General features: G+C 42.9%; 4 protein-coding genes across 6 annotated transcripts; 1 reads left to right on the top strand and 3 right to left on the bottom strand.

Moving 5' to 3' along the window:
• Positions 1-112: 112 nt before the first annotated feature.
• LOC110486668 (armadillo repeat-containing protein 5) lies at positions 113-6,704 on the bottom strand. Its single transcript, XM_021558437.2, has 7 exons — positions 6,270-6,704; positions 6,108-6,138; positions 5,910-6,020; positions 3,541-4,435; positions 2,563-3,434; positions 2,327-2,459; positions 113-2,237 (listed from the first exon to the last, which is right to left on the bottom strand). Exons 1-7 carry the CDS (start codon positions 6,675-6,677, stop codon positions 746-748), a joined length of 3,942 nt encoding a protein of 1,313 aa, XP_021414112.2. The 5' UTR covers positions 6,678-6,704; the 3' UTR covers positions 113-745.
• Positions 6,705-7,531: 827 nt separating this feature from the next.
• On the top strand, positions 7,532-10,486 carry LOC110486670. Its single transcript, XM_021558439.2, has 2 exons — positions 7,532-7,801; positions 8,047-10,486. The coding sequence occupies exons 1-2, from the start codon at positions 7,687-7,689 to the stop codon at positions 8,646-8,648; spliced, it is 717 nt and encodes a 238-aa protein (XP_021414114.1). The 5' UTR covers positions 7,532-7,686; the 3' UTR covers positions 8,649-10,486.
• Positions 10,487-12,824: 2,338 nt separating this feature from the next.
• Positions 12,825-16,614, bottom strand: LOC110486673 (elongin-B). Its single transcript, XM_021558443.2, has 4 exons — positions 16,355-16,614; positions 14,792-14,926; positions 14,390-14,498; positions 12,825-14,144 (listed from the first exon to the last, which is right to left on the bottom strand). Exons 1-4 carry the CDS (start codon positions 16,355-16,357, stop codon positions 14,032-14,034), a joined length of 360 nt encoding a protein of 119 aa, XP_021414118.1. The 5' UTR covers positions 16,358-16,614; the 3' UTR covers positions 12,825-14,031.
• A 1,500-nt stretch (positions 16,615-18,114) lies between these two features.
• LOC110486672 lies at positions 18,115-22,329 on the bottom strand. 3 transcript variants are annotated; one of them, XM_036941387.1, is made up of 13 exons: positions 22,089-22,260; positions 21,486-21,687; positions 21,318-21,350; positions 20,985-21,103; positions 20,738-20,846; positions 20,580-20,618; positions 20,433-20,486; positions 20,028-20,261; positions 19,770-19,876; positions 19,524-19,689; positions 19,346-19,424; positions 18,526-18,792; positions 18,115-18,453 (listed from the first exon to the last, which is right to left on the bottom strand). In XM_036941387.1, the coding sequence occupies exons 1-13, from the start codon at positions 22,154-22,156 to the stop codon at positions 18,401-18,403; spliced, it is 1,530 nt and encodes a 509-aa protein (XP_036797282.1). In that variant the 5' UTR covers positions 22,157-22,260; the 3' UTR covers positions 18,115-18,400. The 3 variants fall into 3 exon arrangements, with proteins under 3 accessions (XP_036797282.1, XP_021414117.2, XP_021414116.2); XM_021558442.2 differs by having other exon boundaries at positions 18,115-18,792; positions 22,206-22,329; XM_021558441.2 differs by having other exon boundaries at positions 18,115-18,792.
• Between the last annotated feature and the right edge of the window lie 3,657 nt (positions 22,330-25,986).

The following is a 25,986-nucleotide window of genomic DNA, read 5'->3' on the forward strand; positions in this document are numbered from 1 at the left end:
CACTGTTCGTCTGAGCACCGAGCAGGGGATCTACTGCGCATAGCCAACATTCGTGTTGATCTGTCTTGTCCTTTAGATACAGTATGCCTTTTCAGACAGGACAAAAGAGAAAGACATCCAAACAGATTTATTGAGGAGCGTGGATTCACATGAGGCAAGTGAAAGCTGATCTCTGTTATCGTCACCTTGCAGCTACTCCTAAAGTTCACTTTATTTACAGCATATACATCATGGCACCCAGTCCCACCTGATTATTAGAGTCATCCAAGTCAATACAGGACATTTACAGGACAGCTGTGTATATTTCAAAATCAAACTGAAAATATAAAAAAAAGTTAACATTTACATGCAACAAAAGTATTTAGCATATTACATTATGCTAATGTTTTCATTATAATACAACTTAATTTACAGTGCACCATGAGATAATTATTTTCCTCATGATTCACTGTCTGAGAACCCATCCCTTTAAATGGCAGCATGACTCCTTTAAATATAAATTTAATATTCTGAAGAAAATCATTCAAACTTCAATTACTTTGTAAACACCAATTTTGGAATATAAAAGGTTATGTGTTGTGAGACAAAGACAGATATTCACAAGGAAGGAAGGCTAATCATGTTGTGAAGACTTCTCACAATGACAAACGTTAACTTCAGTGTCATTGGAGAGACAATCACATGTTCTCCTCTCCTCACCTCCATCTCCATCCAACACCCCTCTTTCCTCCTAGCCCTCCCCCTCTCAGCTCAGGGCCATGGTGGCCAGACTCACTAGGTCACGTTTCAGAGTCTCTGTACAGTCTGCCTCTCTGGCCAGTCTGCGCAGGCAGTCTGCAGCCAGGGAAGAAGGGCGGGGCTGGGAGAAGCCCTGAGAGCCCAGCAGTAGGGACAGGCAGGCCCTACCCAGTCCAGGATAGCTGTACCGTTGGGAAAACCAATACACCTGTGGTAGGAGGGTCCATCTACCAGGACCACCTTTAGAGTCCTGTACAGAATCCACAACCTTCTGTGTGTTTGAAACACTCCGCAGTTTAGAACGTCTTTTGCAGCACTTTGAGGCAGAACTTGATTTCAGCGGATTGACACAAGTCTCCAGTCCTGAGGTTGTCTTTGGTGCACTAATGCCCTTCTGGCCTGGTCCAGGGGCAGAGTGCCGTCTACCCTCTGTCTGCTGACAGGGTTGGAGTCCAGAGCCATGTAGTGACTCAGCCTGGCCTGCTGTCACTGTGGGGGCCAAGGAGTCTGTCTGGGCCTCAGAACCACTCAACTCTAGTCCAGATGTGCGGTTTGCCAGGCTCTCGTCAGCAGACTCTCCCTCTGATCCATATTGGTCCATGTTAGATGGAGGCTTTTTGCCAACGTCTGCAATTCGACCAGCATTCTTGGCAGAGCAGGACAGCAAAGACACACACAGATCCTCCACCTCCCTCTGCAACTCTGTCACCAAAAACCTACAGGCCCCCATCATCGTCTCAGCTAGGGGGGTCTTCTGGAAGCTCTGTGCCTCTGGTGAGGGTTCTTCTGCCCCGTCTCTCCAGACACCCAGCCCCTCAGAGGCCAAGGATCCCAAAATCTGACACTCTCCTCTGCCTTCTCTCTCCGTCTCATCCCCCTGTTCCTCTGCAGTCTCTCCATCCTTGTTCAGGCGACAGCCATGCAGATAGTGCAGTACAGGTAGCAGCATGCCTTGGCTCACATCCCTGATGGGGATGGCCTCCCCAGTTCTCCCTTGAGCCTCTCCAAAGCTCCCCCTCAACAGGGCCCTGAAGTACTCCGACCCCACCACCTCGGTTCCCTCGGCCCCAGCCACTGCTTCCCTATTGGCTGACACCTGGCTCCCATCATCCAGCAGGAAGAGGAGGTCAAAGGTTGAGTCATTGTAAGCACAGATATTGACCAGACGAGGCTTTTTTAAGGGAGGGGGTGAAGCTTCACCGGTTTGTGAGACTGACAGGGGTTTGATAGGACTGAGTACCCTGCACCTTCTTTTAGCCAGTACTGTTTTGGGGCAACCCATCAGACTAGAGAGGCATCCAATCAGCAGGGAGAAATATAGAGAGTGGAGCTGGGGGGCGGAGACATGTTGCGGTGAGTTGAGACAATCTGAGAGGAGTCGTCGGCATTCACTGGTGTGATGGTCTTCCTCTTCCTCGTCCTCATTACATCCAAGGGGCTCCAGAGCCAAGAGTAGACCACCGTTGTCTAGAAGAAGTTTCTTCAAGAGAACCTTGTTACTGTTAGGGAACACAAATTGATGTCAGATTTCAGTTGGTATTTCTTAACATTCCACCAGTGCCATTTCACACAAGACAATTTGGCTTACCCATTTACTAGTGGTAGAGACAGAGCACAGTTCAGCTTGTCTGACTCTGAGCCTGACAGAATCACATGGCTCAGTACTCCAGAACCAAATCCAGACTCACACTGAACACGTAGATTACTAAGCAGAGCAAGACCTAAACACAAATGCACAAGAAATTATACCCCAAAATTTACAGCAGTACTATTACATAAAACTAAAAACCAAACTTTATGACCAAGTACATCAATTAAACTTACCAAGCTGTTTCACTTTGGCCTTGACCCTATCACTCTGCCTCTCTCCAGCTCCCCAACTCTCAGGGTCACTCCCTCTCTGGACCAGGTGATGGCGGATCAGAGCCACTGAGCCAGTCCTGACCAGCGCCTGCAGACAGTTGGGGTTGCAGCTCAGCCGGCACAGCATGCGGAAGCACCTGCCGCTGGGGTCCTGATGCTGGCTGAGGTAGAACAGTAGGCCAGAGATGATGCCCGAGTTGACCAGAGCAGCGCTGGGGTCCGTGGCGTGAGAGAAGCGTGAGAGCAGCAGCAGGATGGGAGACTCTGGGGCCCAAGGCTCAGGGTGGTAGGGGTGGTGATAGGCCTGGGGTCGGGACACTGTGGGAGGGGTGTCGAGGGGCACCACACTGGAGCGGGTGGTTGAGGGGACACGTGGCCTTTTCCGTGGAGGGGAGGAGAACTTGGATGGGGAGACGGAAGTGAGGGGTGGGATAGTTGAGGAAGGGAGAGCAGAGGTAGAGGAGCCAGGCTGGGCTTGGGTGGTGGAGGTAGAGGAGCCGGGCTGGGCTTGGGGGGTGGAGGTAGAGGAAGGCAGAGGGACACAGGTAGACAGATCAGCGGTTTTTGAGGGAGATGACATGTGGACCTGAGCTGGAGAACTCATTGAGGTAGAGGGGGTGGATTGACTCAGAGATTTGGGTGCGGATAAGGGAGTGGAGGAAGGTAGTGAGCGGGTAGGAGATAAGCATTTTAAAGGGGAATGACAGTCAGTGGAAGAGGTTTGGGGAGAAGAAGAAGGGATATGAAGACTCCCCCAATCTCCCTCCGTGCCTCCAGGAGAGTCAAGAAGATCCCCCTCAGAGGAGATCAAACCTTCAGACACCAACCAGGACCTGGAGGAGCAGCAATAGGACAGGTCAGATATCCATTTTTACAAAACTCAAATAAATCACAGGTGCACAAACTCAGAGGGGGGCAAAGGTGAGTCTGTTCACTCACCTCAGGCTAAGAAAGCTGGATGACCCAAGGACATGCTCCTTCCCCATCTCCTCTTTCCTGTTCCCCTCTGGGGGAGGGAAGTCAAATGAGTCGAAACATGACGTAGACAGCAGCTCTGAAGAAAACATGGTAGAGGTGAGGCTCACATCCATCTTCCCAGCAGATGGCTCCTCACCTTTAGCCAGCTCCACTAACCGAGCAACTAGCAGGGGGACTATTCCCAATTCTTGTAACTGTTCCAGGGCAGCTTCGTCATAGACAAAGTCAACACAAGCCAGAATGACCAATCGGTCGAGGGGGTGGCTCTGATGGACACCAAGGAAGCCAATCAACACCTCCAGACCGCCACTCTCCTTCACTTTGGCCCGGTTCACTGCCTCTTTGCAGCATAAGCAGAGAGCCTTGAGGAACACTCCAGACTTCAGGCCGTCCTTCTTGACCTCCTCCGTAAACTTCTGGATTACCCCCAGGGAACCCACCAGAGGACGTAAGCAGCCTTGAGTGCACATGTTGGCCAGGGTTTTCAACGCAAGCTCCTCAAAAGGTTTAGCGGCCTCTCCCGAAGCCATGACACCTAGCTGAGCTAGAACCCCAGATCGGGACACCTCTCTAGCACACTCTACACCACAGCTCCTGGTGAGCTCATGGAGGGTCCGGAGTGCTGCTCTCCTCAGCCCCAGAGGGTACTCTGGAGCAATGAGCGGGGCGAGAGCAGTCAGACTACCCTGGGTGAGCAGTAAAAGGCGGTTTGAGGGGGTGTCTGCAAGGTAGAGGAGGGCACGGGCAGCCGACTGAGCACACTCTAGTTTAGAGGAAGGGGCTTCCAGTGGGTCATCAGAGGGAGGGGATGGGGCAGAGGCAAGAGAGACGCAGAGGAGCAGGAGTGGAACACCACCTGTGTCGAAAACAGAAAAGCAATTATTTTTCAGGGACAAAATCTAATGTTCAACTTATACAGTACCAGTCAAAAGTTTGGACACACCTACTCATTCAAGGATTTTTCTTTATTTTTACTATTTTTGATATTGTAGAATAATAGTAAAGACATCAAAACTACGAAAGAACACATATGGAATCATGTAGTAACCATAAAAGTGTTAAACAAATCAAAATATATTTTATATTTGAGATTCTTCAAAATAGCCACCCTTTGCCAAGTGTGTGCAAAGCTGTCAAGGCATTCTCTCAACCAGCTTCATGAGGTAGTCACCTGGAAGGCATTTCAATTAACAGATGTGAGTTGTTAAAGTTTATTTGTGGAATTTCTTTCCTTCTTAATGCGTTTGAGCCAATCAGTTGTGTTGTGACAAAGTAGTGGTGTACGCAGAAGATACCCCTATTTGGTTAAAAAAAAAAAAAAAAATCCATATTATGGCAAGAACAGCTCAAATAAGCAAAGAGAAATGACAGTCTTTAATAGAACTTTAAGACATGAAGGTCAGTCAATCCGGATAATTTCAAGAACTTTAAAAGTTTATTCAAGTGCAGTCGCAAAAACCATCAAGCGCTATGATGAAACTGGCTCTCATGAGGACCACCACAGGAAAGGAAGATCCAGAGTTACCTCTGCTGCAGAGAATAAGTTCATTAAGAATCACCAGCCTCAGAAATAAATGCTTCAGAGTACAAGACACATCTCAACATTAACTGTTCAGAGGACACTGCATGAAATCAGGCCTTCATGGTCGAATTGCTGCAAAGAAACCACTACTAAAGGACACCACTAAGATGAGACTTGGGCAAAGAAACACGAGCAATGGATATTAGGCCGGTGGAAATCTGTCCTTTGGCCTGATGAGTCCAAATGTGAGATTTTTGGTTCCAACCGCCATGTCTTTGTGAGACACAAAGCAGGTGAACAGATGATATCCGCATGTGTGGTTCCCACTGTGAAGCATGGAGGATGGTGTGGGGGTGCTTTGCTGGTGACACGGTCAGTGATTTATTTAGAATTCAAGGCACACTTAACCAGCATGGCTACCACAGCATTCTGCAGCAATACACCATCCCACCTGGTTTGTGCTTAGTGGGACTATCATTTGTTTATCAACAGGACAAGTGAAGCTGGTTGAGAGAATTGCAAGAGTGTGCAAAACTGTCATTAAGGCAGCTACTTTGAAGAATAAAACATACAAAATATATTTTGATTTGTTTAACACTTTTATGGTTACTCCGTGATTCCATATGTGTTATTTCATAGTTTTGATGTCTTCCCTCTTATTCTACAATGTAGATAATAGTACAAATAAAGAGAAACCGTTTCCAAACTTTTGACTGGTACTGTACTACAAAACAAAAATACCATCAGAAAGTGATGTACAAACAGACACAGGCAGCCAAAATCATTACAATTTTTTTTTTTTACTTACCGGCAGAGTGGATAAGTGTGGAACTCTCTGGGTCCATGGCCAAGTTCCCCAAGGCCCGGGCTGCTCTGTTCTGGATTGTCTCCATGGCTACATTCTTCTTCAAAATGCCCACTAAGAAAGGAAGAGCAAACTTACATTTCTGAAATTCTCACCATCATGTGAAATGAATGATTTAAACTTATTGTGATAGTCACTTGCCCACAATAGATATTCCATCAAGCTTCCTAACCTTTAGAGGGGAGAAAAACATTAAATATCATAATGTAAGTCACCACTGTCCAACTTTTCATACTAAACATTCATATTCAATCAATGTAAATGTGTAGCAGCCCTGATTTGTCCTACACCCTTCTGTCTCACCTCAACTCGTGTCTGTCTCTCAGTGCAGCAGTTAGCCAGGATGCTGAGAGCCAGGTCCAGAGTCTTCCTGGAACACTCAGGGTGCTTTAGCAGGTCCAGGAGAGTGCGCAGTCCACCCTGGCCTCGGAATCGAGCTATCCCACTGCTTCCTCCTTTAATGTGCTGTGTGCGGATGGCCACCAGTGCTCGCCACTGCCCAGCTTTGACCCTTTTGGCCAGCTGTTTGTGTCCACTGGTGTCCAGCCCTGCAGTGCCTGGCTTGTGGTCCTCGGCTGCTGCTCTCTCTGGTTTAGAGAGCTGTGACAGGCACCAGGTCAGAGAGGTCTCTGGGGAGGCTGAGGACACTTCTCTGGGGTTGCCTGCCCATGTCCCATGTTTATGGATCCCTGGCACTGGCTTTGACGCCATGATGCCACTAATTGTCTCCAACCCACCTGCTCTTCTGCTTATCCTCACTAACAAGTCACTTCAAACAGAAAGTGATGACATGGATGATGACAGGGGGACTGAGGGGCAGAAATGTGGATCATTATTTTTGTGCATTTTACTTATCAATTTTCTTAAGCTACATCATAAAGTTATACAGTATTAAACATGGTTAACAAATGATCTCCTCTAGTGTATTTAAATCTTAATCCATTAAAAAAAATGTGTAAAACATTTCTGGAAAAGAACAAAAATACTACAAATACCGGCATGACAAGTGGAAGAAATTACCCTTTGACCCAACTTCTCAGCAATGCTGCTGGGAGTTGAAGTTTGTCAACCTCTCGTCCACTCCCTAAAAAAACAGGCCTCTGTATGCGAGAAGGCCCAACAAACAATCACGGTGCGTTATTGTGCGAACACAAGTGATATAATCTATGTTTTTAAGTCCCATCTCAAGAGTAATAAAGTATTTGCAATGACTAATTATTCCCACCGACATAATTAATTCAATCAAACGAAGAATAATCGTTTTAGCTGGCCGCTAACGCCATCTTTTAACTGGACGATAAACAGGAGGCGCCACGAAAAGGGGGGAGGGATGTGTGAAGGGGTGGGTCGTTCTATTTAATCATGGGCCTTGTAGTCTCAGCTGTTTTACAACTATCAGAATTAAGTAATATTTCTCTATGAAAAATAACAACTCCCAAAACATGCATAAATGACTCCTCGTTTCAAGCCATATCTATAGCAACTGGTGATGGTTGTTAAGTAAGCAAAATACATATTGTTTCGTTAGAACTGTAAAAACTACATTTTCCATATTGCTCTACGATGCAATTGCTCCGCTCACTGGGAGGTGCTGGAAACAAGTATGGGGTTGTTGTTATATTCATCGTTTTAGTTGATGCGGGGGAAAAAATAATCGCATGCCATAGCAGAGTTGTTAAATTATTGGTTTGAATTGCTTGTCATATCCTACTTCAAACAAATGTCATTGTCACTGAGTAACACAATGGATGTTATTGAGACGGTTGTAACAGAGAGTATTGAAGGAGATGAAACTCCAACGGCGTCCAGTTTGGATCCAGATAAATCGAAAGCAGGTCAGTGCAACTTGTCAGCAGATTGCATTCATCGTTATTTGCGAGGAGCTCGATGAGTTTGTGGTTTATCACTGATATTTATCAGAATAAATTGAATTGGCTCTCAAAGTTTCTCAATAGGACAAGTTTCTGTAAACACACGGGCTATGAGGAAAACACATGACAAATTAATAAACAACATTTAACAAATGTATTTGAATCATATTGTTTTTATATATACACATTTATCAACTTCCCTTCTCCAGAGTTTGTATGGACTTTACAAGCCACATGGCAACTTGTCCAAACCCGCCTCGAAATGGACCAGGATTTTGACCAGCCAGTGTGCAAGAAAAAGAAACTGTGGGAGACAGTGGCTGAGAGAGTGACTGCCAAGCTAAGAGCAGCTGGGAGCACAGATGTCACAGTCAAGGCCTATGAGTGTGATCTGAAGTGGCGTAACATGTTGGCCACATACAGGAAAAACGCTGAGAGGTCCAAGAGACTGGGGGCCCAGAGTGTCCACTGGGAGTTCTTCAAGGCCATGCATGTGGTCCTGGGGAAGAGTCGAGAGGAGATCGAGGCACAGCGCAGGTCCAAACTCAATGGGACCAAGCTGGGCAAGGCTATTGCCAGCAAGCGGTTTACCCCCATCCTTCCGACACCCTCCCTGACAGCTGCCCCCTTTGCTTCCAGGCCCCCCCAAGATGTCCTGCAGCTGTACATGGAGCTGCAGGAGAGGAAGATGAACATGTGGGCCCAGCAGAAGGCCCTGGAGGAGAGGAAGATAGAGGCCATCAATAATCTAGCCCGTGCAATCTCCGGTTTGTCTCACAGTCAAAACAACAGTTTCCAGCTGCCAGAGTAGCAGTACAGCACACCCGAGGAAAGGAGTTCTCATGGAACTAAAAACTTTTGGATTTTGTGTAATATATAGAAGCTTGTGCATAGAATGAAAGACTGCATCATGCAAATGTTTCTTAAGCGTTCAACCATTCAGCTACTTTGTGTTGTCATGATTTGTCATTGTATACGTTTTTATTATGCTATAATAACACCATTTGACAAAGGAGTTCACTGCAGGAATTCCCTGTGAATGAGAAGTGTGAATGAGAAGGCGGCTACACAGGGCATATTGTACATAGATCTGCCATAGGATACAAATAATCCTACATATGTATAAAATACAAGATATTGCTGTGATACTCTTCCTTTTTAACAGAATTTATATTGTATATTTTATCTCAATACAAACACAAAAATGATAAATCACTTTATGTACTTCCAGAATCCAACTCTTTGTACAGCAAATCTGCGATGGCTTCCCTTCTCCTCACACCCTCCTCATCACACTCCCCCTCTCCCTCCTGTGTCCCTGCCTCCCTCTCAACCTGTCCGTTGACCACTTTCCCCATGTCCAGAAATACATTGTGGAGTATGCAAGCAGTGAGGACAACTGCTTTGGCTCTTTCATAGTTCCCCATGTCCAAATACCTGAGCCTTTCAAATCTGGCTTTCAGGTCAGCCACAGCCTGGTCCAGGAGGTAAAAATGGGCTTCCAGGGACCTGTTGTAAAGATTTCCCCTGAGGCTACAACCCACTGCGTACGGGGTCAATATCTGGGCAGAGGCTGGATATCCAACTCGAGCCACTAGGCAGGTCCCTGGGGGCATCATCTCAGGGAGCTGTTTGAGTTTGTCCCTCAGAGCACTGGCTCTATCCAGGTCTGATCCCTTGCTGATTCTGCAGTGTATCAACCTGCCTGTATGGTTACACACCAGCTCCAGGTTCAGCCAGGAGTCGGGATGGGCCTCCTTCATCCTCTTTACCTCTGGCATCATGCTCTCCACATCCTGTTTGCCAATGGGCAGGCGGATGGGGATGCGGGTGTGCCCCAAGACTCCCAGGACCCTGGGGACGCCCTTCTCTTCCAAGCCTTTGGCTTTCCCCAGCAGGCTGGAGAGGGGGGGGAGGTTTTCAATAGCCTCAATGCCTGGAGGAGAGAAGGACCAGAAACAAACATGGGTGATGGAGTAAATAGTGTGTAAATTGTTTGAAGGTGAACATTTCAGGATATTGTAATTCAGTGATATTCTACGTCGGTGGGGGGGAGGTCGCCCCCCCCAAAAAAATTGTATAGGACAATATACAAACGTTTTTGTGAAAGATAATTGGAAAACATTTGAGTAAATGTATTGATGCCTTTTCATTTTGAAATTAATGCAATTAATTTAAGGTTATTTGTTGATGTAAAAATCTACATTGACTGATTTTAAGGTTGTGTCATCTGATTTGGGGTGGCAAGAAATTATTGGGGGGAAAATGGGGTCCCCAGAAATACTGGCGGATAAAATGGGGTCCCTGCTGAAAACGTTTGTATAACACTTTGAATTGATCCACACTGAACAGCAGTCAACATACCAGTTGGCCATCTAATTTGTTGGTCCTCAAGTGTGTTCACACGCTCACAAAAGGAAAAGAAGATCCTATGAATGTTTCCTTTTTCCAGGCGGAAACTGGTAGACACAGAGCGATAGCTGAGGCGCTTGGAGAGGAGGGTGAGGGACAGGAGAACAGTGTGGGACAGGGATAAACGGGCACGTCCTGCCATACGGCTCTGATTGTATCTTGAGTTTGAATTCTGGAGGAGATCTGTAATGTACTGAGAAATTAAAATAAACATAAATCAGATCTGTGCACAGCAAATGGTGTCATCTCAAATCTGCATTAGTGTGGGGATGGAAAAATAGATCAAGCCACAACAATGAAGAAAAGTAGGCCTACTGAAGGCTACCTGAACTGCAGCGTTTTCCTCAGCATCAGTTAACTGTTGAGATTCAGACTCCTCTTCTACATGAGAAAGTGTTGTAAGTTCTGTTGTTGACCGAATTTGGTTTTGCTGTTGAGGTTCTTCCACCAGCTGAGACAGTTGTAGGTAGATTGGTCCAGGCTGGTCCTGAACCTTTGCTAGGAGGTCAGCTTCCAGAATTTCTTCCACTGTTCGGTCCAATCGTTGCTCCAGTTCGTCTTGAGAAAGAGGCTCCCATTCACGCTGCATCATTTCGAGCACAGCTCGACCAGCCGACTCAACATAATTATTATCCATGCGTGTGCGTGATGCTGAGCGCAGTGGAAAATGTTTGATAGAGGACCACCGAAACGGTAACGTTATCCTGAATACCGTATTTAATATTGTATTTGTTTTGCTGATTCACTCCTTTAAATAGTTTATGGATAATGCCATGATTGTTCAGAACTTGGTCTGCCAACACACTAAATTACAGGCTAGCTAACGATCTAAAATGTATAATACAGGGTCATTTATTATCACAGATACATACTGGTAACTAAACTAGCTAATTTAGTAAAGTGGCTATTATTGCGTTATATCGAACTAGCTTGCTAATCCACTATGTCCACATCAGTAATTGTGTAGATTGCTTAAATTAGATACCTGACACCTGAGATGCAAATAAATTAGATAGCTGAATATTTGTTCTGTCTAGCTAGCTAGCTCTCATCCATCCTGCTAAAAACAAAAATAGAATCTTCTTCTTTAAAGTATTATGGCAGACTACACCTACTGGTGTATTGCCGCCATCTACTGTACGGGGTCGTCTTTGATATTATTGCAGTACGAACTATTGTGGTGGTGGAAAAGTACTCAATTGTCATACTTAAGTAAAAGTAAAGATATCTTAATAGAAAATGACTAAAAGTGAAACTTCCTTATATTAAGAAAACCAGATGGCACCATTTTTATTGGCAGATAGCCAGGGGCACACTCCAACACAATTTACAAACGAATCATTTGTGTTTAGTGAGTCCGCCAGATCAGAGGCAGTAGGAATGACCAAGGATGTTCCCTTGATATTAAGTGTGTGAATTGGACCATTTTCCCATCAAAATGTAGAGTACTTTTGGGTGTCAGGGAAAATGCATGTAGTAAAAAGTACATTATTTTGATTTAGGAATGTAGCAAAAGTAAAAGTTGCCAAAAAATATAAATAGTAAAGTACAGATACCCCCCCCCCCCCCAAAAAAACTACTTACGTAGCACTTTCAAGTATTTTTTACTTAAGTACTTGACACCAGTGGGTACGAAGAAAAATGCTATAGGTGCATGCTGCCACCTACTGTTTTGGCTGTATCAGCCCAAATAATTAAAACTATACTCAATTAAACTTCTTTATTCGGATTCAACTGCCAATGCCCATCCCGACAGGCGCTGGGAAATATATTCTGCTGTAGCTAGCGTAATACAGTAAAAAAGTACATCACCCTCTTTTGGCGTAGTATAATACACTATCATAAAATCCTGAACATTTCCTAATTTTACTGCTGAACGGATTTTATTTCACCATATGAATGACAGAGTGAATGGCACAAAAGCATTTCACATAGTGTGCATTAACGAAAGCAATAACAATATACCATACAGGGGCTGACAAATGGGTTGTTTGTATGTCAACAAAAGGACTTTGTGGTTGTCCTGTTTTTAAAAGAGCATGTTGGCGAACTATTTCCATCATATCTTAAGAGAATGATAACCACAACAGATTGTTGACTCTGAGACAGTAATTTGTACCTTTGTTTATCACGAAAGATGAGTGGACCAACGAAACGATCGAGGACCACCGAAAATATGCTAAATACCCTATTTACTGATGTTTAGTTAATTCATTTAAATATAGTTGATGCAAAAGGACATGCTTGCTCAGCCAACACACTAAATTACAGGTTAGCTAGCCATTAAACATTTTACCAAGGTAATTTATTAACAAATATTAAAGGTAACTAATAAATAGGATATTATTGTGTTATAGCTAACTCGCTAATCCACTTCATCCTCAATTGTGTAAATTAATAAAGTTACCTACCTGACCCTTTATCTATATAAATTAGCTAGCCACATTTTTGACTGGCTCTCATCCAGCCTGCTACAAACACATTCTCCTGCTGTAGCTAGTTTAATAGATTAAGCAAGTGCAAGAGCTCCTCTCTTTCTGGCTGTAGTATAACACTACCATACAATCTTGGCAATTTCAAATTTCACTGAACTGATTTTATTTCACCATATGAATGACAAATACCAAGTAAAGTGAATGGCACAACATCTTTCACAGAGTCCATTAGCAATATACCACACAGGAGGTGACAAAGAAAATGTTTTTTTTTTTTTAATGTCAACTCAAGACAATTACAGGTGTTGCTTGTTTCATAAAGTCCTGTTTTAAAAGAGCTTGTTGGTGAACCATTTCCATCATATCTTAAAAAAAAGGGCATGACAACCACCCTAGTCAGGTTGTTGAATCTAATTGAGAGTTTACACCTATTTCAATTCAACACCAGTAATTTGTACCTTCATGCTTGTTTATCACAAAAGATTAGTGATTCCTGCCTGTCTCTTTCCCCTGAAGGTTTCCTTTTACACTTCAGCCCAAAAAAAAGAGGGAGGGGGGGGGGGGGGGGTCAAATTGGTACAGTTTTGTATAGAGAATCAAGGGGAGAAAATTACACAGGAACTCCAGTGCAAAGGTTCAAAGGTAAAGAAACAAGCAAACAAAAACCAGATAGTGGGAAAGCTTAATACCTTTACACTGAAATAAAAACTGACGATTGTAAATCTTCACACCATTCTGTGTGTGTGTCCATCCGTGTGTGCAAGTACATGTGTTCTGCTATACATTTTATGTCATGGCATCAACATGTTTGTGTGTTTATTATAGATCCATTCATGCGTATGTTATCTAGATAAGCTAATAACAAACTCACAAACCGTTTGTTGCTCCACATACTACCACCAAGGAGTAATTAAAAAAAACGCTAAATTGTAATATTAATATTGAATAAAGAAAAAAAAGCAATCAGCAAGAGGGCATTCTAAAAATGTAATAGCCACTCCCTTCTCAAATCCCCACCAAGCCAAAACACAGGCTACACCCTCCAAAAGCCTAGTATGAATTAAATTAGGAGGTACTTTTCATTTTTCCCCCAACCCCCTTACTGACAGTGGCCTGACAAATTAGAAATGTTTGTTGAGGGATCTTGTGAGTGAATCTAAACATGCGTGAGGCTAGTTCAGGAATAACATGAAAATACTCTGTGTGAGAGAGAATTCATGTTCTTCCTGCAAAGTTAAAGATCTCACCGGTACACTCGCATGTTACCCTAAAGCAGTCTGTAAAGCCAGCCTACCTAATCCAAAGCACCACTTCCCAGACCCCCCCCGCCCCCCCTCCCTGCTTCCTTCACTGCACAGCCTGCTCATTGGCTGTGCTGCCAGAGTCCTGAGGCTTCATGACATCAGGAAGCTCTGGGGGGCTGGAGAAGGGCTCAACCCTCAGCTGCTCAAATGCATCATCTGAAAGGGAGGGAGAGATTTGTTTGATAAGGAGAGAGTGAAGAGTATCAAAGGGAAACAGAGGAAGCAAGAGGCTTAGTAGAGGGATAAACTTAGGGGTGCAAGGAAGTTGTAATTTGTTTCTGTTAAACAAACTATTTCACAGCCATTCTGACAGACATCTTGCAGCTCAACATCAGAATAAAACAGAGTGAATGTTTTGAAACACGGGGCAGATACTACGTAACATAAAAATTAATACTCACCACCGAGACGGAAAGCTAATCCAACAGTCCCTGGGGCCTGAGGTCTGGCTGTCTGATTTGTGAAGCCACAGTCTCCAAGAGTCTTACTATCCTCCAGCAACATGTCATCCTGATACAAGAGAGATGTCAGAGCAGAGGGTAGATATGTAACACCACCATCAAGTTAACCATTTAATCAATATACACACGCACCACAAATGAGGGCAGGAGAGAGAAAAAGAGAGGAACAGACTTTGGGGTATTGTTTGGGTTTAATAAAATAAACTTCCTCTTAGACTTGGGGAGTTCCTACATCACAAATCTTTTTATATATACAAATAGAACAAATGACTCATTGGCCTGGCCATATCTTACTCCCCCACTTTGTAATTGTCCTCCACAAGGGGTATGCACTCTATATACCTTGTACAACCTCTGTTCCTCCGGTGCCCTCTTTAGGATACCCTCCACTATGCGCTTCAGCTCGTAGACCGTAGTGGACTCTTTGGCATCAGTGAAGATGGTCGTCTTGTGACGCCGGATCATCAGAAACACATCCTAAGACAACAGCAAGTTAGGGAGTTAAGACAAAAAATAAAGTTTCCCAAACTTTTAGTACCAGGGACCAGTATGCCGTTGCTCTGTGTTTGCTAGCTAACTGACCAGTGAACAATAAGAAACACTCGAATAGGACTGTGAAACGTGCTGCTGCCTTTGCCATTTCATTAATTGTCTAGTCAATGGCCTATGATTTGTATATGTGGAAGCCTTTCTTGAACCAATGTAACTGTTTGATGTTAAACCATCTCAGTAGAGGGGAAAACTGAGCAAACAGCAGCCAAATCTGCCACATAGGCTTCAGCCGGGTGACTGCCCCACATGCGCTCGTTCATCATTAGAAGTGCTAGAGAGCCATCTTCCTAATTATTAAAGGCCTCAAGCCTGGGCCGGACCCAATAATGTCGACAACATGTAGGGTTGGAGGATAGTGGGTAAAGTACAGTTAAATTATTGGCTTCAATATTTGGGAGAAACAGGGTTTCATCATTTAAGGTTGGGGATCGTGCAAAGTAAATTGGTATAGACCGCACCACCAACTGTAAATCCCAGTTCCACCCATGTTTGAAAAGACTAGGCTTAACTTGAAGAGGAAAATGCTACATTTCTTGACTGACAAAATGACGGTTGACTATGAGCACATTTTACCTAAACTTGGCACCAGTTAATAGCAAGTTGATTAACATTGGCTGGTTAACATTGTCTTCCAAAGCTAGTAGCTAGCTAACTGTTAGCTAGCTACATAACGATGCTGGACACAAAATGTCAAAATACCTAGTTACCAAGCTGGCAAATGTATAACGTTAGCTTGCTAACTAATTAAATAGCTAATGGGATGTTTGTGTAGCTAACTAGTCAGCAAAAAATATCTAGGTAATATTGCATTACTTGTTCAGTTAGCCAACAGTAGTAGATGCCAGACAACGTTAGCTAGCTAGCCCATTCACTCAATGCTTCACTGACGTGTGGTAATATACGCTTGACACCAAACGAATAGCAAGCCATCTGGGCAGTAGCTAACGTTACCTAGCTAGCTAACGTAACCTAGTTTCTATGGACATGGAAAGTATGTTCGAGTGTCACCAAGGCTAGATAACTAGCTAAATGAGACAGGTCTAGGATAAATTAGCAAGTTTCCTTTCTTTTCAACAAGTCAGGCAGTGAACGTTTAGCTATAATTAGCTCGTCTAGTTAGACTAAAACAAAACGCTGATTGCAGTTAAACAGCTACTGTTGACTTGCTAGTTACCGTTAGCTTAATATGCTGCGAAACAAAAGGAGTCCATATCAAGCGTTTCCCACCATATGTCTAAATGGAGGGAATTAACGGTTTCTACATGTCAACATTTACTTCACCATAGTAGCAAAATGCCATAAGAATGTCAAGTCACAGTTTTAAAATAGATTATTTATCTCTTCCTCACTCACCATTTCTCTCGGTCGGTTGCGCCTCCGCTATCCCACGCTGCACTGCGAGAATCACAAAACGCTCTCATCCAACAGTGGTGTATAACACCAGAGATACTTTTTAAGAGCTAGGAAACTCCATTGAAATCGTATTAACGACCATTGTGCACGTTGCCCATGCTACGTCAATGGACAGCGCGGTGCCTTCTGGGCGATTCTTGGACAAGGAGAGCTCTCCTTCAATGAGTGAATGGGAGTCAATTGGCCGCTAACTAAAAACTCAAAATTAGCTTGCATTTTGTCAACAAGAAGTACAACATTACAAATATTTTCCGATATGTGCGATAATTAACTTGCTATCTGGAATCGTGACATCGCGTTCTTTGGAGAAAAAAATGCACGTTTCTCTACTCATACCCTGACTTTGGGAAGGGATTTTATGACGATTATTTTAGCAACAACGTGACGAAACAAGACAACGTCAACGCGATTGGTCAACAGTCTGCTGGGTGGGTCGTTATACGTGCCTCATTCATTGCACAATAGGATTCCTATCTCCTTTCTCTAATATCTCTGATCCTTCCCATACCACAGCGGAGGGTATTCAGAGAACTAGTAATGGCGTATTTTTGTAGGCATTAACTCACTCCACAGGCAGAAGGGGTAACCATCTTTGCGAACTCCGCCATGGTTCGTTAGCCAAAGCCTATTGGGAAATTAATGGCGGTTTTGAATATACGCCGATAATAAAGTATGTGGTTAACACAGGTTTAGGAAATCTAACGTTTTGTTCTGAGATAATCTTCATCAGTTTACGTCACTTTCTGTGCATTTATGAATTCATAAAGGTAATGTTAACTGACTGATATCTCATATTACAAAATATATAAGACCTCCTCAGACCTTATTTTAGGCAGTTATTCCAAACCCCTATTATTTCCCCAACTAGAGGTAACTCATTACCGGGTTTTAGAACTACAAGTTGGCGAGATGTTTACCAATTAAGTACCAAAACAAGAGTTTATTGGTCATATTCGGGTAAATTCTATTGGAAAATGGAGGTAAATTCTGTTTCGTTTAAAAAACGTTTTGCAACAGAATCGGCGGACTGAATACACCCCAGCTGTCCGTGCAGTGAAGTAAAAACTCAAGCTTTGTTTTGAGAATATTTCATAATTGTACATTTTGTTAAGCTCCAACACCGGCATGCTCTACAATGAAGGGACCCATAATAAATGCATGCTTCATAATGTAAGTATCTTTGTATAAACAAATGTTTGTTTTTTAGATTGTTCAGTCTCTTATTCAAGCCATAAAAAAAACATTCCTTCAATAATCCTGCGTTCATAACCAATTGGGGAAGGTAGTATTTACCAGTTGTGAAGTCGTAAATCCCAGTTAGATACATTCACAAGCTTTGAACTCGCCGATTGGCTAATGGCCAACAAACTACGTCAACCATAAACAAAGTACAGCTATGATTGTAAACAATTAAGTGTTCAAAAACAATAACAAGATTGCTTTTTATAAATAATGTTGTTGCATTTAACTGCCGAAAATGCTGTTATGGAAGTAATTTCCTTAGTATGTGACGTCAGAGGTCAGCGTGTGGGAGAAGTCAGAGCTCAGGGACGATAGATACGTTTCCTACTACTAATTACCAGTTGGAGGAGCATTCAAGTGGATTTTTCCAAGATCAGGTAAGGTGAAAATATCTACAGTATATGCTACAATAACGTAAGGTGAAAATGTCTATACTTCAATAATGTACTACAATAACGCATGTTTGGATTCATTTACTGGAAGAAAAAAATTAAGTTTACAGTGAAAAATAAAGACATTGCTTTTAGGATAAGCTTATCACTATTCCATCATCTATGCTGCTATGCATTATGTTTTGACTGATTTTGAATTGATCCAGTTGGTTCATAAACTCCTATCATCCTCCTGTGTAACAATCATGACCCAGTACACCAGCCAAACAACCATAAGACAAGTGTTTCTAATCAAAATGATAAAAATAAAAACTACACCCCCGATAGATAGAGCGCTCATCCAATCAATTATTCAGTTTTCCATGGCATGATGTTCTTCAGAGGATCGCTCACTGTTGGTGTTACCCTCCGTGCTACCGTCGGTGTTACCCTCCGTGCTACCGTCGGTGTTACCCTCCGTGCTACCGTCGGTGTTACCCTCCGTGCTACCGTCGGGGTTACCCTCCGTGCTACCGTCGGGGTTACCCTCCGTGCTACCGTCGGGGTTACCCTCCGTGCTACCGTCGGGGTTACCCTCCGTGCTACCGTCGGGGTTACCCTCCGTGCGACTGTCCGGGTTACCGTCTGGGTTACCATATGTGTTACCGTCAGTGTTGTTACTCTCTGTGTTGCTTCTTAAAAAGGAGACCCTCGTAACAGTGCTCTTTCCAGCTGTTTCCTTTCCAGATTCAATGCCAACGATGTCTGTAATAACAGATAAACACAATATGATCAACCAATTACAATTATGCTAGTAACATAACATAAGACAATTACAATTTAGAACAGTTAACACACCAAATACTCACTTGAACAATAGATATGTTGACAAAGTTATTCTCAAACCTCTTTAGGAAAGTGAACAGCTGGTGCGCGATCTCTAATATTAAGTAAGTCTCGAGGTTCTGCTCGCCTGAGTTATGCCTCACGATAAGCTGTAGACCATACTATTTACCAAGAGTGTTTACCTGTATAATAGATATTGTATTACCTCAACTACCTTGTACCCCTGCACATTGATTTGTTACTTGTACTCCTTATAAACAGCATCGTTATGGTTTTTAATCTCATTACAATTTCCTTTTTTACTTAGAGGCAGTTTTGTGAGCCAATACTAACTAACTTCCATCATACTGGACACAGAGACATTATATCCAGAAGTTCATCTGAAGCAGGGGAAGTTCCCAAAACCCTGAAGTGTCCCTTTAACCACCACCACAGTGTGAGATATGTCGTATTGTACAGGGATTGCGCTCACCTTGCGGATCAGTGTCATGCCCACCCTCTTGATTTGACTGGATTGCAAAGGAACTCTCTCTGAGCTCTGCAGGACTGAACTGTAGGAAATATAAAAAGGACAGGCAGAAACACACCCATTCAATTGAAATTCAATCCATTATGATAAAAGTTAAGCTATAACTACAGAGTAAACTTACAGACAGATCCCTAGGGGTGGTGACCGGCTGTGGTCCTTTGCAGCACAGCAGAGAGAAAGGTCTCTGCTTGGTCTTGGGGTGCTCCTTGAAACACAGACTGAACACCTTTGCAGGGAGGCAGACATCCCAGTTGTCTGGATGGTCCTTCACAAGATCAGACACCATCCTGTTGGGGTGAAGGCCACCATGGTCAAAGTTGAGTATGACATTAAAAACCAACCAAAGGAATGAGTCTAAAACACAAACCTGCTGATCAGGGTCTGTGTGGCCAGATCCAGTGATCCAACTTGCCGATGACGGTATAAGAGAGAGAACCCCCTCAGCTTCAGATGACTGTTTAAGGCAAGGTTGATCTAAAACATGAATAAATATAAAAACACCTCATACGATTGTCTAATGAACCACTCTGGACCTATTGACCGCTAGTGCATATATGAACCAACCTCAAGATTGTTGCAAGGTATGTGTAACAGTAAGTATGTGACAAAATATATTTTGCCTCACCTTACTGGTAAACTTCCTCTTTAGTCGAACAAGGATTCCAAAAGGGAAGCCAAAGTGAGAGATGACTTCAGCGACATGCTGCGCTACCTCAGTAGAGCTACAACCTCTCAGGGGGAAGGCCTCCACCCATTTGGAGTAGAAGTCTGTCAAGGTCAGAACGTACTGGTGTCCGTTCGGTGTTAGGGGCAGTGGCCCTCTAATGTCCATACCCAGCCACTCCCATGCCTCTGTGATCTGGGTAAGAATGGGAGACAATGTATAGTACTGTTTTAATGACACTCTTATTGGTTTTCGATCCAGAGTGAGACATATTAGAAAAAGACAGGCCAATGAATCAATGATCAACTTGGAGGCTCTATCCCTAACCCTGTATTAGAGACTGAATGTTTACACATCCTTCATTACCTCTATTATGTGCTTGAGAGGTGGAAGTTGGAACTCCATGTTCTCACATGCCACCTGAAAATAAAGTGCATTGTTTATCAAATTCTTAGCATAAGCTATTGGTATATAGCATACGCTACAGGTTATTCCAGTGAGCAAACAACTTACCTTCGGGGCAACATCATCTTTGAATCCCCAGCGAATACTCTGCAAAGATCAATATGAGGGAAATGTTATTAAATGTCTACATAATGCAAAAACCCAGTAAATAATCCCTGTATATCTGGCAAAGCAACAGTCCAATCAGACCACCTAGAGCCACTCACGTGTGGTAGACAGTAATCACTGTGGAAGAAACCTGGGAGGGATTCAGCCATTTGGATTTCTTCATCTACATGGATATACCAACTTGAAGAGGTAACTTTTTCTGGAGCTCTGATCCGTCAAAATAGAAGTTGACAATTGAAAAAGCAAGAACTAGAACACAGGTAGAAACCATACTGCTCTACAGTGACATTGTGCATTCCAAAAAGAGCAAATGTAACTTTCACTTAAATTCACAAGGTTATTTACTTAGCATTGTCTTTAGCCGGCTTGCTCGTCTCTGATGTGACGGTGGGGCTTGGTGTTGTGACCGGTTCAGCCACTGTAACAGCATGGGCAGCAGTATACTTCTCTGGCAACCCATCACTCTGCATGCCAAAAACAAAGATAATGACCACCATTACTGTGTGGACGATTGTACTTTAAACGTACCGTGTGTAGGCTATTAATTTACATATCAATGCTTCACTTACCAAGTGAAAACATAGCTGAGTTACATCAAATGCAATACCAAGATGGACACTAATGTGCAATGTGTGATGCAAAATACAGCCACTGAGTTAGCCTCTTCCAGTGCCTTACCCTGGCTCTTCTACTCTGTGGGTGGATGGATGCCTGTAGAAGGAACACATTTAATTTAAATCACACTTTACAATATTGTACATCTAGTTATCATAAACCGTATTATTTGTGTAGTTAGTTCTGACTTTGGGATGTATCTCGCTAGATACATTTTTTGTTTCAGCGTACCTTCTTCTTTTGAAAGTTCTCTGGGAAGTCAAAAATGGTCGGGACTGCGTCTGGCGTGAGACGTTGACGTTTGTCCATCCGGCAAATGTACTTGTCTTCAAAGTGAATGGAGCACACACGGTGGTGGTGTTGCGGATTCCAGTCTTTCCACTTCATATTAATAATCCATCGCTTGCGTCTTTCAGGGTCATTTTTGGGGAAACTGTTACCAGAAACATTAATACACCAGCAAATTGGTATCACAAAAGTATCAAATGATGAATAGTAAATCCATAAATGATTTGTAGATTTATAAGAGAACAGTATCGCAACAGAACATATAATCCAGCTAATTAAGCTTTTTTGTCATAGGTTTCCTCCTGCACACGTACGTTATTTGTACTAGCTAGCTATAACTTTTACTTCAGCTAACAATACCATAGCTAGCTACCGTACCCCATAGTAGGCGTCACAGTTATGACCAAATAATTGTTACTGTTTCAATTACGTTGGTAACCAGTTTATAAAATCAATAAGGCACCTCTTGGTAGCCTTGGTATATAGCTGATATACCAAGGCTAATAGAGTTAACGTGTCTCTCTCGAGCAAGACGGTAAAACGTACCTAAAAAATCCTACATCAGCTTTCGGACCGCGATTTTTGCAGTTGTATGCTGAACATAGTGTTGGCATTTTTGTCGCTGTGTGAAATGAACAACTATAAAATACGAGGCACAACTACCTAGCTAAACGAAGAGGTGATGATGCCGCCGGATGTTAATGTTTTTTACACGGGCTGCTCTTGTTCTTCTTCGTGTAGTTTTCTGGCAGACTACACGCTTTGTTGCGTATTGCTGCCTTTCACAGGTCGGAGTGTGAATTGCAAATGTTCTTCACAAATTGGGCAAACATAAAACGCACCATCTACGTCCATCTACGTCTACATAAACGCCACTTTTTACGGTTGCCAGGTATTCATAACCCGCACACAACTAGCCCAACATGTTTTTTTTTTCTGCAGCAAGGGGAGTTGCCACATTTAGGCCAAAAAAACTTTTGCGTAACATTATCGAGCAAATTAAGAAGAAATATCGGCATAATTTGTAACGACGTAAGAAGAACAATTCGGGTTGCCATCAAAATTCTTGAGAGCTAAAGGGACTAATAAAGGAATTTAAATATCGCAAGAGAAATTATAATTCGCCCTCATTAAAATAATTTTCCATCAATGGATGACGATTTAACTAATTTGACTGCTATGATTAAACAATACGGCCCGGGGAGGTGAGGAAGGCTATATGGCGAATATACCACGGCTAAATGCTGTTCTTTATGCACGACACACCGTGGAGTGCCTGGATACAGCAATTAGCCGTGGTATATCGGCTATATACCACAAACCACAGAGGTGCCTTATTGATATTATAAACGGGTTACCAACGCAATTAGAACAGTAACAATTATTTGGTCATACCTGTGGTATATGGTCTGATATGCCACATGTTCAGCCAATCAGCATTCAAGGCTTGAACCATCCATGTGCATAACTATAGATAAATCCAACAGGAGAGTTTGAGGGATGAAAGTTGGACAGAGGATCTCAAAATCTCTATGCTAGAAACTCTCGGATGAATTAATAATTGTAATGTTAGGCAATTTTCTGGCAATTGTGACATTATGTGCCAGATGTTAAGACTAAAAACCGTTATACAGTGCCTTGCGAAAGTATTCGGCCCCCTTGAACTTTGCGACCTTTTGCCACATTTCAGGCTTCAAACATAAATATATAAAACTGTATTTTTTTTGTGAAGAATCAACAACAAGTGGGACACAATCATGAAGTGGAACGACATTTATTGGATATTTCAAACTTTTTTAACAAATCAAAAACTGAAAAATTGGGCGTGCAAAATTATTCAGCCCCTTTACTTTCAGTGCAGCAAACTCTCTCCAGAAGTTCAGTGAGGATCTCTGAATGATCCAATGTTGACCTAAATGACTAATGATGATAAATACAATCCACCTGTGTGTAATCAAGTCTCCGTATAAATGCACCTGCACTGTGATAGTCTCAGAGGTCCGTCAAAAGCGCAGAGAGCATCATGAAGAACAAGGAACACACCAGGCAGGTCCGAGATACTGTTGTGAAGAAGTTTAAAGCCGGATTTGGATACAAAAAGATTTCCCAAGCTTTAAACATCCCAAGGAGCACTGTGCAAGCAATAATATTGAAATGGAAGGAGTATCAGACCACTGCAAATCTACCAAGACCTGGCCGTCCCTCTAAACTTTCAGCTCATACAAGGAGAAGACTGATCAGAGATGCAGCCAAGAGGCCCATGATCACTCTGGATGAACTGCAGAGATCTACAGCTGAGGTGGGAGACTCTGTCCATAGGACAACAATCAGTCGTATATTGCACAAATCTGGCCTTTATGGAAGAGTGGCAAGAAGAAAGCCATTTCTTAAAGATATCCATAAAAAGTGTCGTTTAAAGTTTGCCACAAGCCACCTGGGAGACACACCAAACATGTGGAAGAAGGTGCTCTGGTCAGATGAAACCAAAATTGAACTTTTTGGCAACAATGCAAAACGTTATGTTTGGCGTAAAAGCAACACAGCTGAACACACCATCCCCACTGTCAAACATGGTGGTGACAGCATCATGGTTTGGGCCTGCTTTTCTTCAGCAGGGACAGGGAAGATGGTTAAAATTGATGGGAAGATGGATGGAGCCAAATACAGGAAAGCAAAATCTACAATGGAATGGTTCAAAAATAAACATATCCAGGTGTTAGAATGGCCAAGTCAAAGTCCAGACCTGAATCCAATCGAGAATCTGTGGAAAGAACTGAAAACTGCTGTTCACAAATGCTCTCCATCCAACCTCACTGAGCTCGAGCTGTTTTGCAAGGAGGAATGGGAAAAAATTTCAGTCTCTCGATGTGCAAAACTGATAGAGACGTACCCCAAGCGACTTACAGCTGTAATCGCAGCAAAAGGTGGCGCTACAAAGTATTAACTTAAGGGGGCTGAATAATTTTGCACGCCCAATTTTTCAGTTTTTGATTTGTTAAAAAAGTTTGAAATATCCAATAAAATGTTGTTCCACTTCATGATTGTGTCCCACTTGTTGTTGATTCTTCACAAAAAAATACAGTTTTATATCTTTATGTTTGAAGCCTGAAATGTGGCAAAAGGTCGCAAAGTTCAAGGGGGCCGAATACTTTCGCAAGGCACTGTAAATGGTCTATTTGGGAGATTGACTAGTCATTTCAATAGGCATAGGCTAGACCTATTAACTAAAATATGGGTTCATGATTGTAATTAAACTTTGTCATAGTTTGGTTAAATAGATGCAGATAGGGCCAGTGGTTAAGGGCGCTGTACTGCAGCGCCAGCTGTGCCATCAGAGTCCTGGGTTCGCGCCCAGGCTCTGTCGTAACCGGCCGCGACCGGGAGGTCCGTGGGGCGACGCACAATTGGCCTAGCGTCGCCCGGGTTAGGGAGGGCTTGGTCGGTAGGGGTCTCAGGTAGGGGTCTCATCGTGCACCAGCAACTCCTGTGGCGGGCTGGGCGCAGTGTTCGCTGGCGCTGCAGTACAGCGCCCTTAACCACTGCGCCACCCGGGAGGCTGCATCTATTTGACCAAACTATCTATGACAAAGTTTAATTACAATCATGAACCCATATTTTAGTTAATAGGTCATGCAGTCTATCTGCATCTATTATTTTTTTTTTGTTGCATTTTTTACCCCTCTTTTACATCAATTACATTGATAGAAACTACAATCTATCTGCAATATTAAAGATCTACACCCTAAAAAAAACATTTAGTTAAATAAGCTTTTATGCGCAGTAGAATTTTGAAATAGAAGTTATAGAACTCCCTCACATGCTTCTGTTATGGGAAAAAAGTCGACAATAAAACGGACATTAAATGTGGTTAGAGCACTGGGCCAGTAACTGAAAGGTTGCTGGATCGAATCCTAGAGCTGACAGTAAAAATCTGTCTTTCTGCCCCTGAACAATGCAGTTCCCTGGTAGACCGTAGTGGTATTTAGGAATTAGTTCTTAACTGACTTGTCTAGTTAAATAAATCAAGTAGCCTATTAATTTATATGCCTATGTAGGCTACTGTAGCCTACCATTTGATACAATAACTATGTTGAAATGATATCACTGGAGTCATTGTAAATCAATTTGTGCCACTTGTGTAGTCTATCTGGAGCTGGCAAACTGATGTAATAAATAGCCTATAACTTCCGTTTATTGTTGTTGTTGCCTTGTATTATTAATGTCCATGTTTGGTTAATGAAATTGGAAGTTATCAATTGTATGTCATCATCACAGTTCTATCGCAATCGCCGATCAGCTGTTATTAGAATGCAGTAGATTGAGGGTCAGATTAGGTTACAGATAAATTATATATAAAAACCACTGACTGTTTTTGACAAGCATAGGCCATATTCAATTCCTATCCATGTTATTAATATTTGATTCAGTGATTGAAATTATAACC

The sequence above is a fragment of the Oncorhynchus mykiss genome, chromosome 13 (genome assembly GCF_013265735.2).
Source record: "Oncorhynchus mykiss isolate Arlee chromosome 13, USDA_OmykA_1.1, whole genome shotgun sequence".
NCBI classification, from domain to species: Eukaryota; Metazoa; Chordata; class Actinopteri; order Salmoniformes; family Salmonidae; genus Oncorhynchus; species Oncorhynchus mykiss.

Coding starts and splice junctions, on each gene's coding strand:
- LOC110486672 (XM_021558441.2), bottom strand. CDS start 22,156: ATGCCAACACTATGTTCAGCATACAACTGCAAAAATCGCGGTCCGAAA. Junction 20,847..20,984: donor CCGGCTAAAGACAATGCTAA/GTAAATAACCTT, acceptor TTGACGGATCAG/AGCTCCAGAAAAAGTTACCT. Junction 18,793..19,345: donor GCATGACACTGATCCGCAAG/GTGAGCGCAATC, acceptor CTGTTATTACAG/ACATCGTTGGCATTGAATCT.
- LOC110486670 (XM_021558439.2), top strand. CDS start 7,687: ATGTCATTGTCACTGAGTAACACAATGGATGTTATTGAGACGGTTGTA. Junction 7,802..8,046: donor TCCAGATAAATCGAAAGCAG/GTCAGTGCAACT, acceptor TCCCTTCTCCAG/AGTTTGTATGGACTTTACAA.
- LOC110486673 (XM_021558443.2), bottom strand. Junction 14,499..14,791: donor AGGAACAGAGGTTGTACAAG/GTATATAGAGTG, acceptor CTCTTGTATCAG/GATGACATGTTGCTGGAGGA. Junction 14,145..14,389: donor ATTAGCTTTCCGTCTCGGTG/GTGAGTATTAAT, acceptor CCTCCCTTTCAG/ATGATGCATTTGAGCAGCTG.
- LOC110486668 (XM_021558437.2), bottom strand. CDS start 6,677: ATGGCGTCAAAGCCAGTGCCAGGGATCCATAAACATGGGACATGGGCA. Junction 6,021..6,107: donor TGATGGAATATCTATTGTGG/GCAAGTGACTAT, acceptor TTCCTTTCTTAG/TGGGCATTTTGAAGAAGAAT. Junction 2,460..2,562: donor GGCCAAAGTGAAACAGCTTG/GTAAGTTTAATT, acceptor ATTTGTGTTTAG/GTCTTGCTCTGCTTAGTAAT.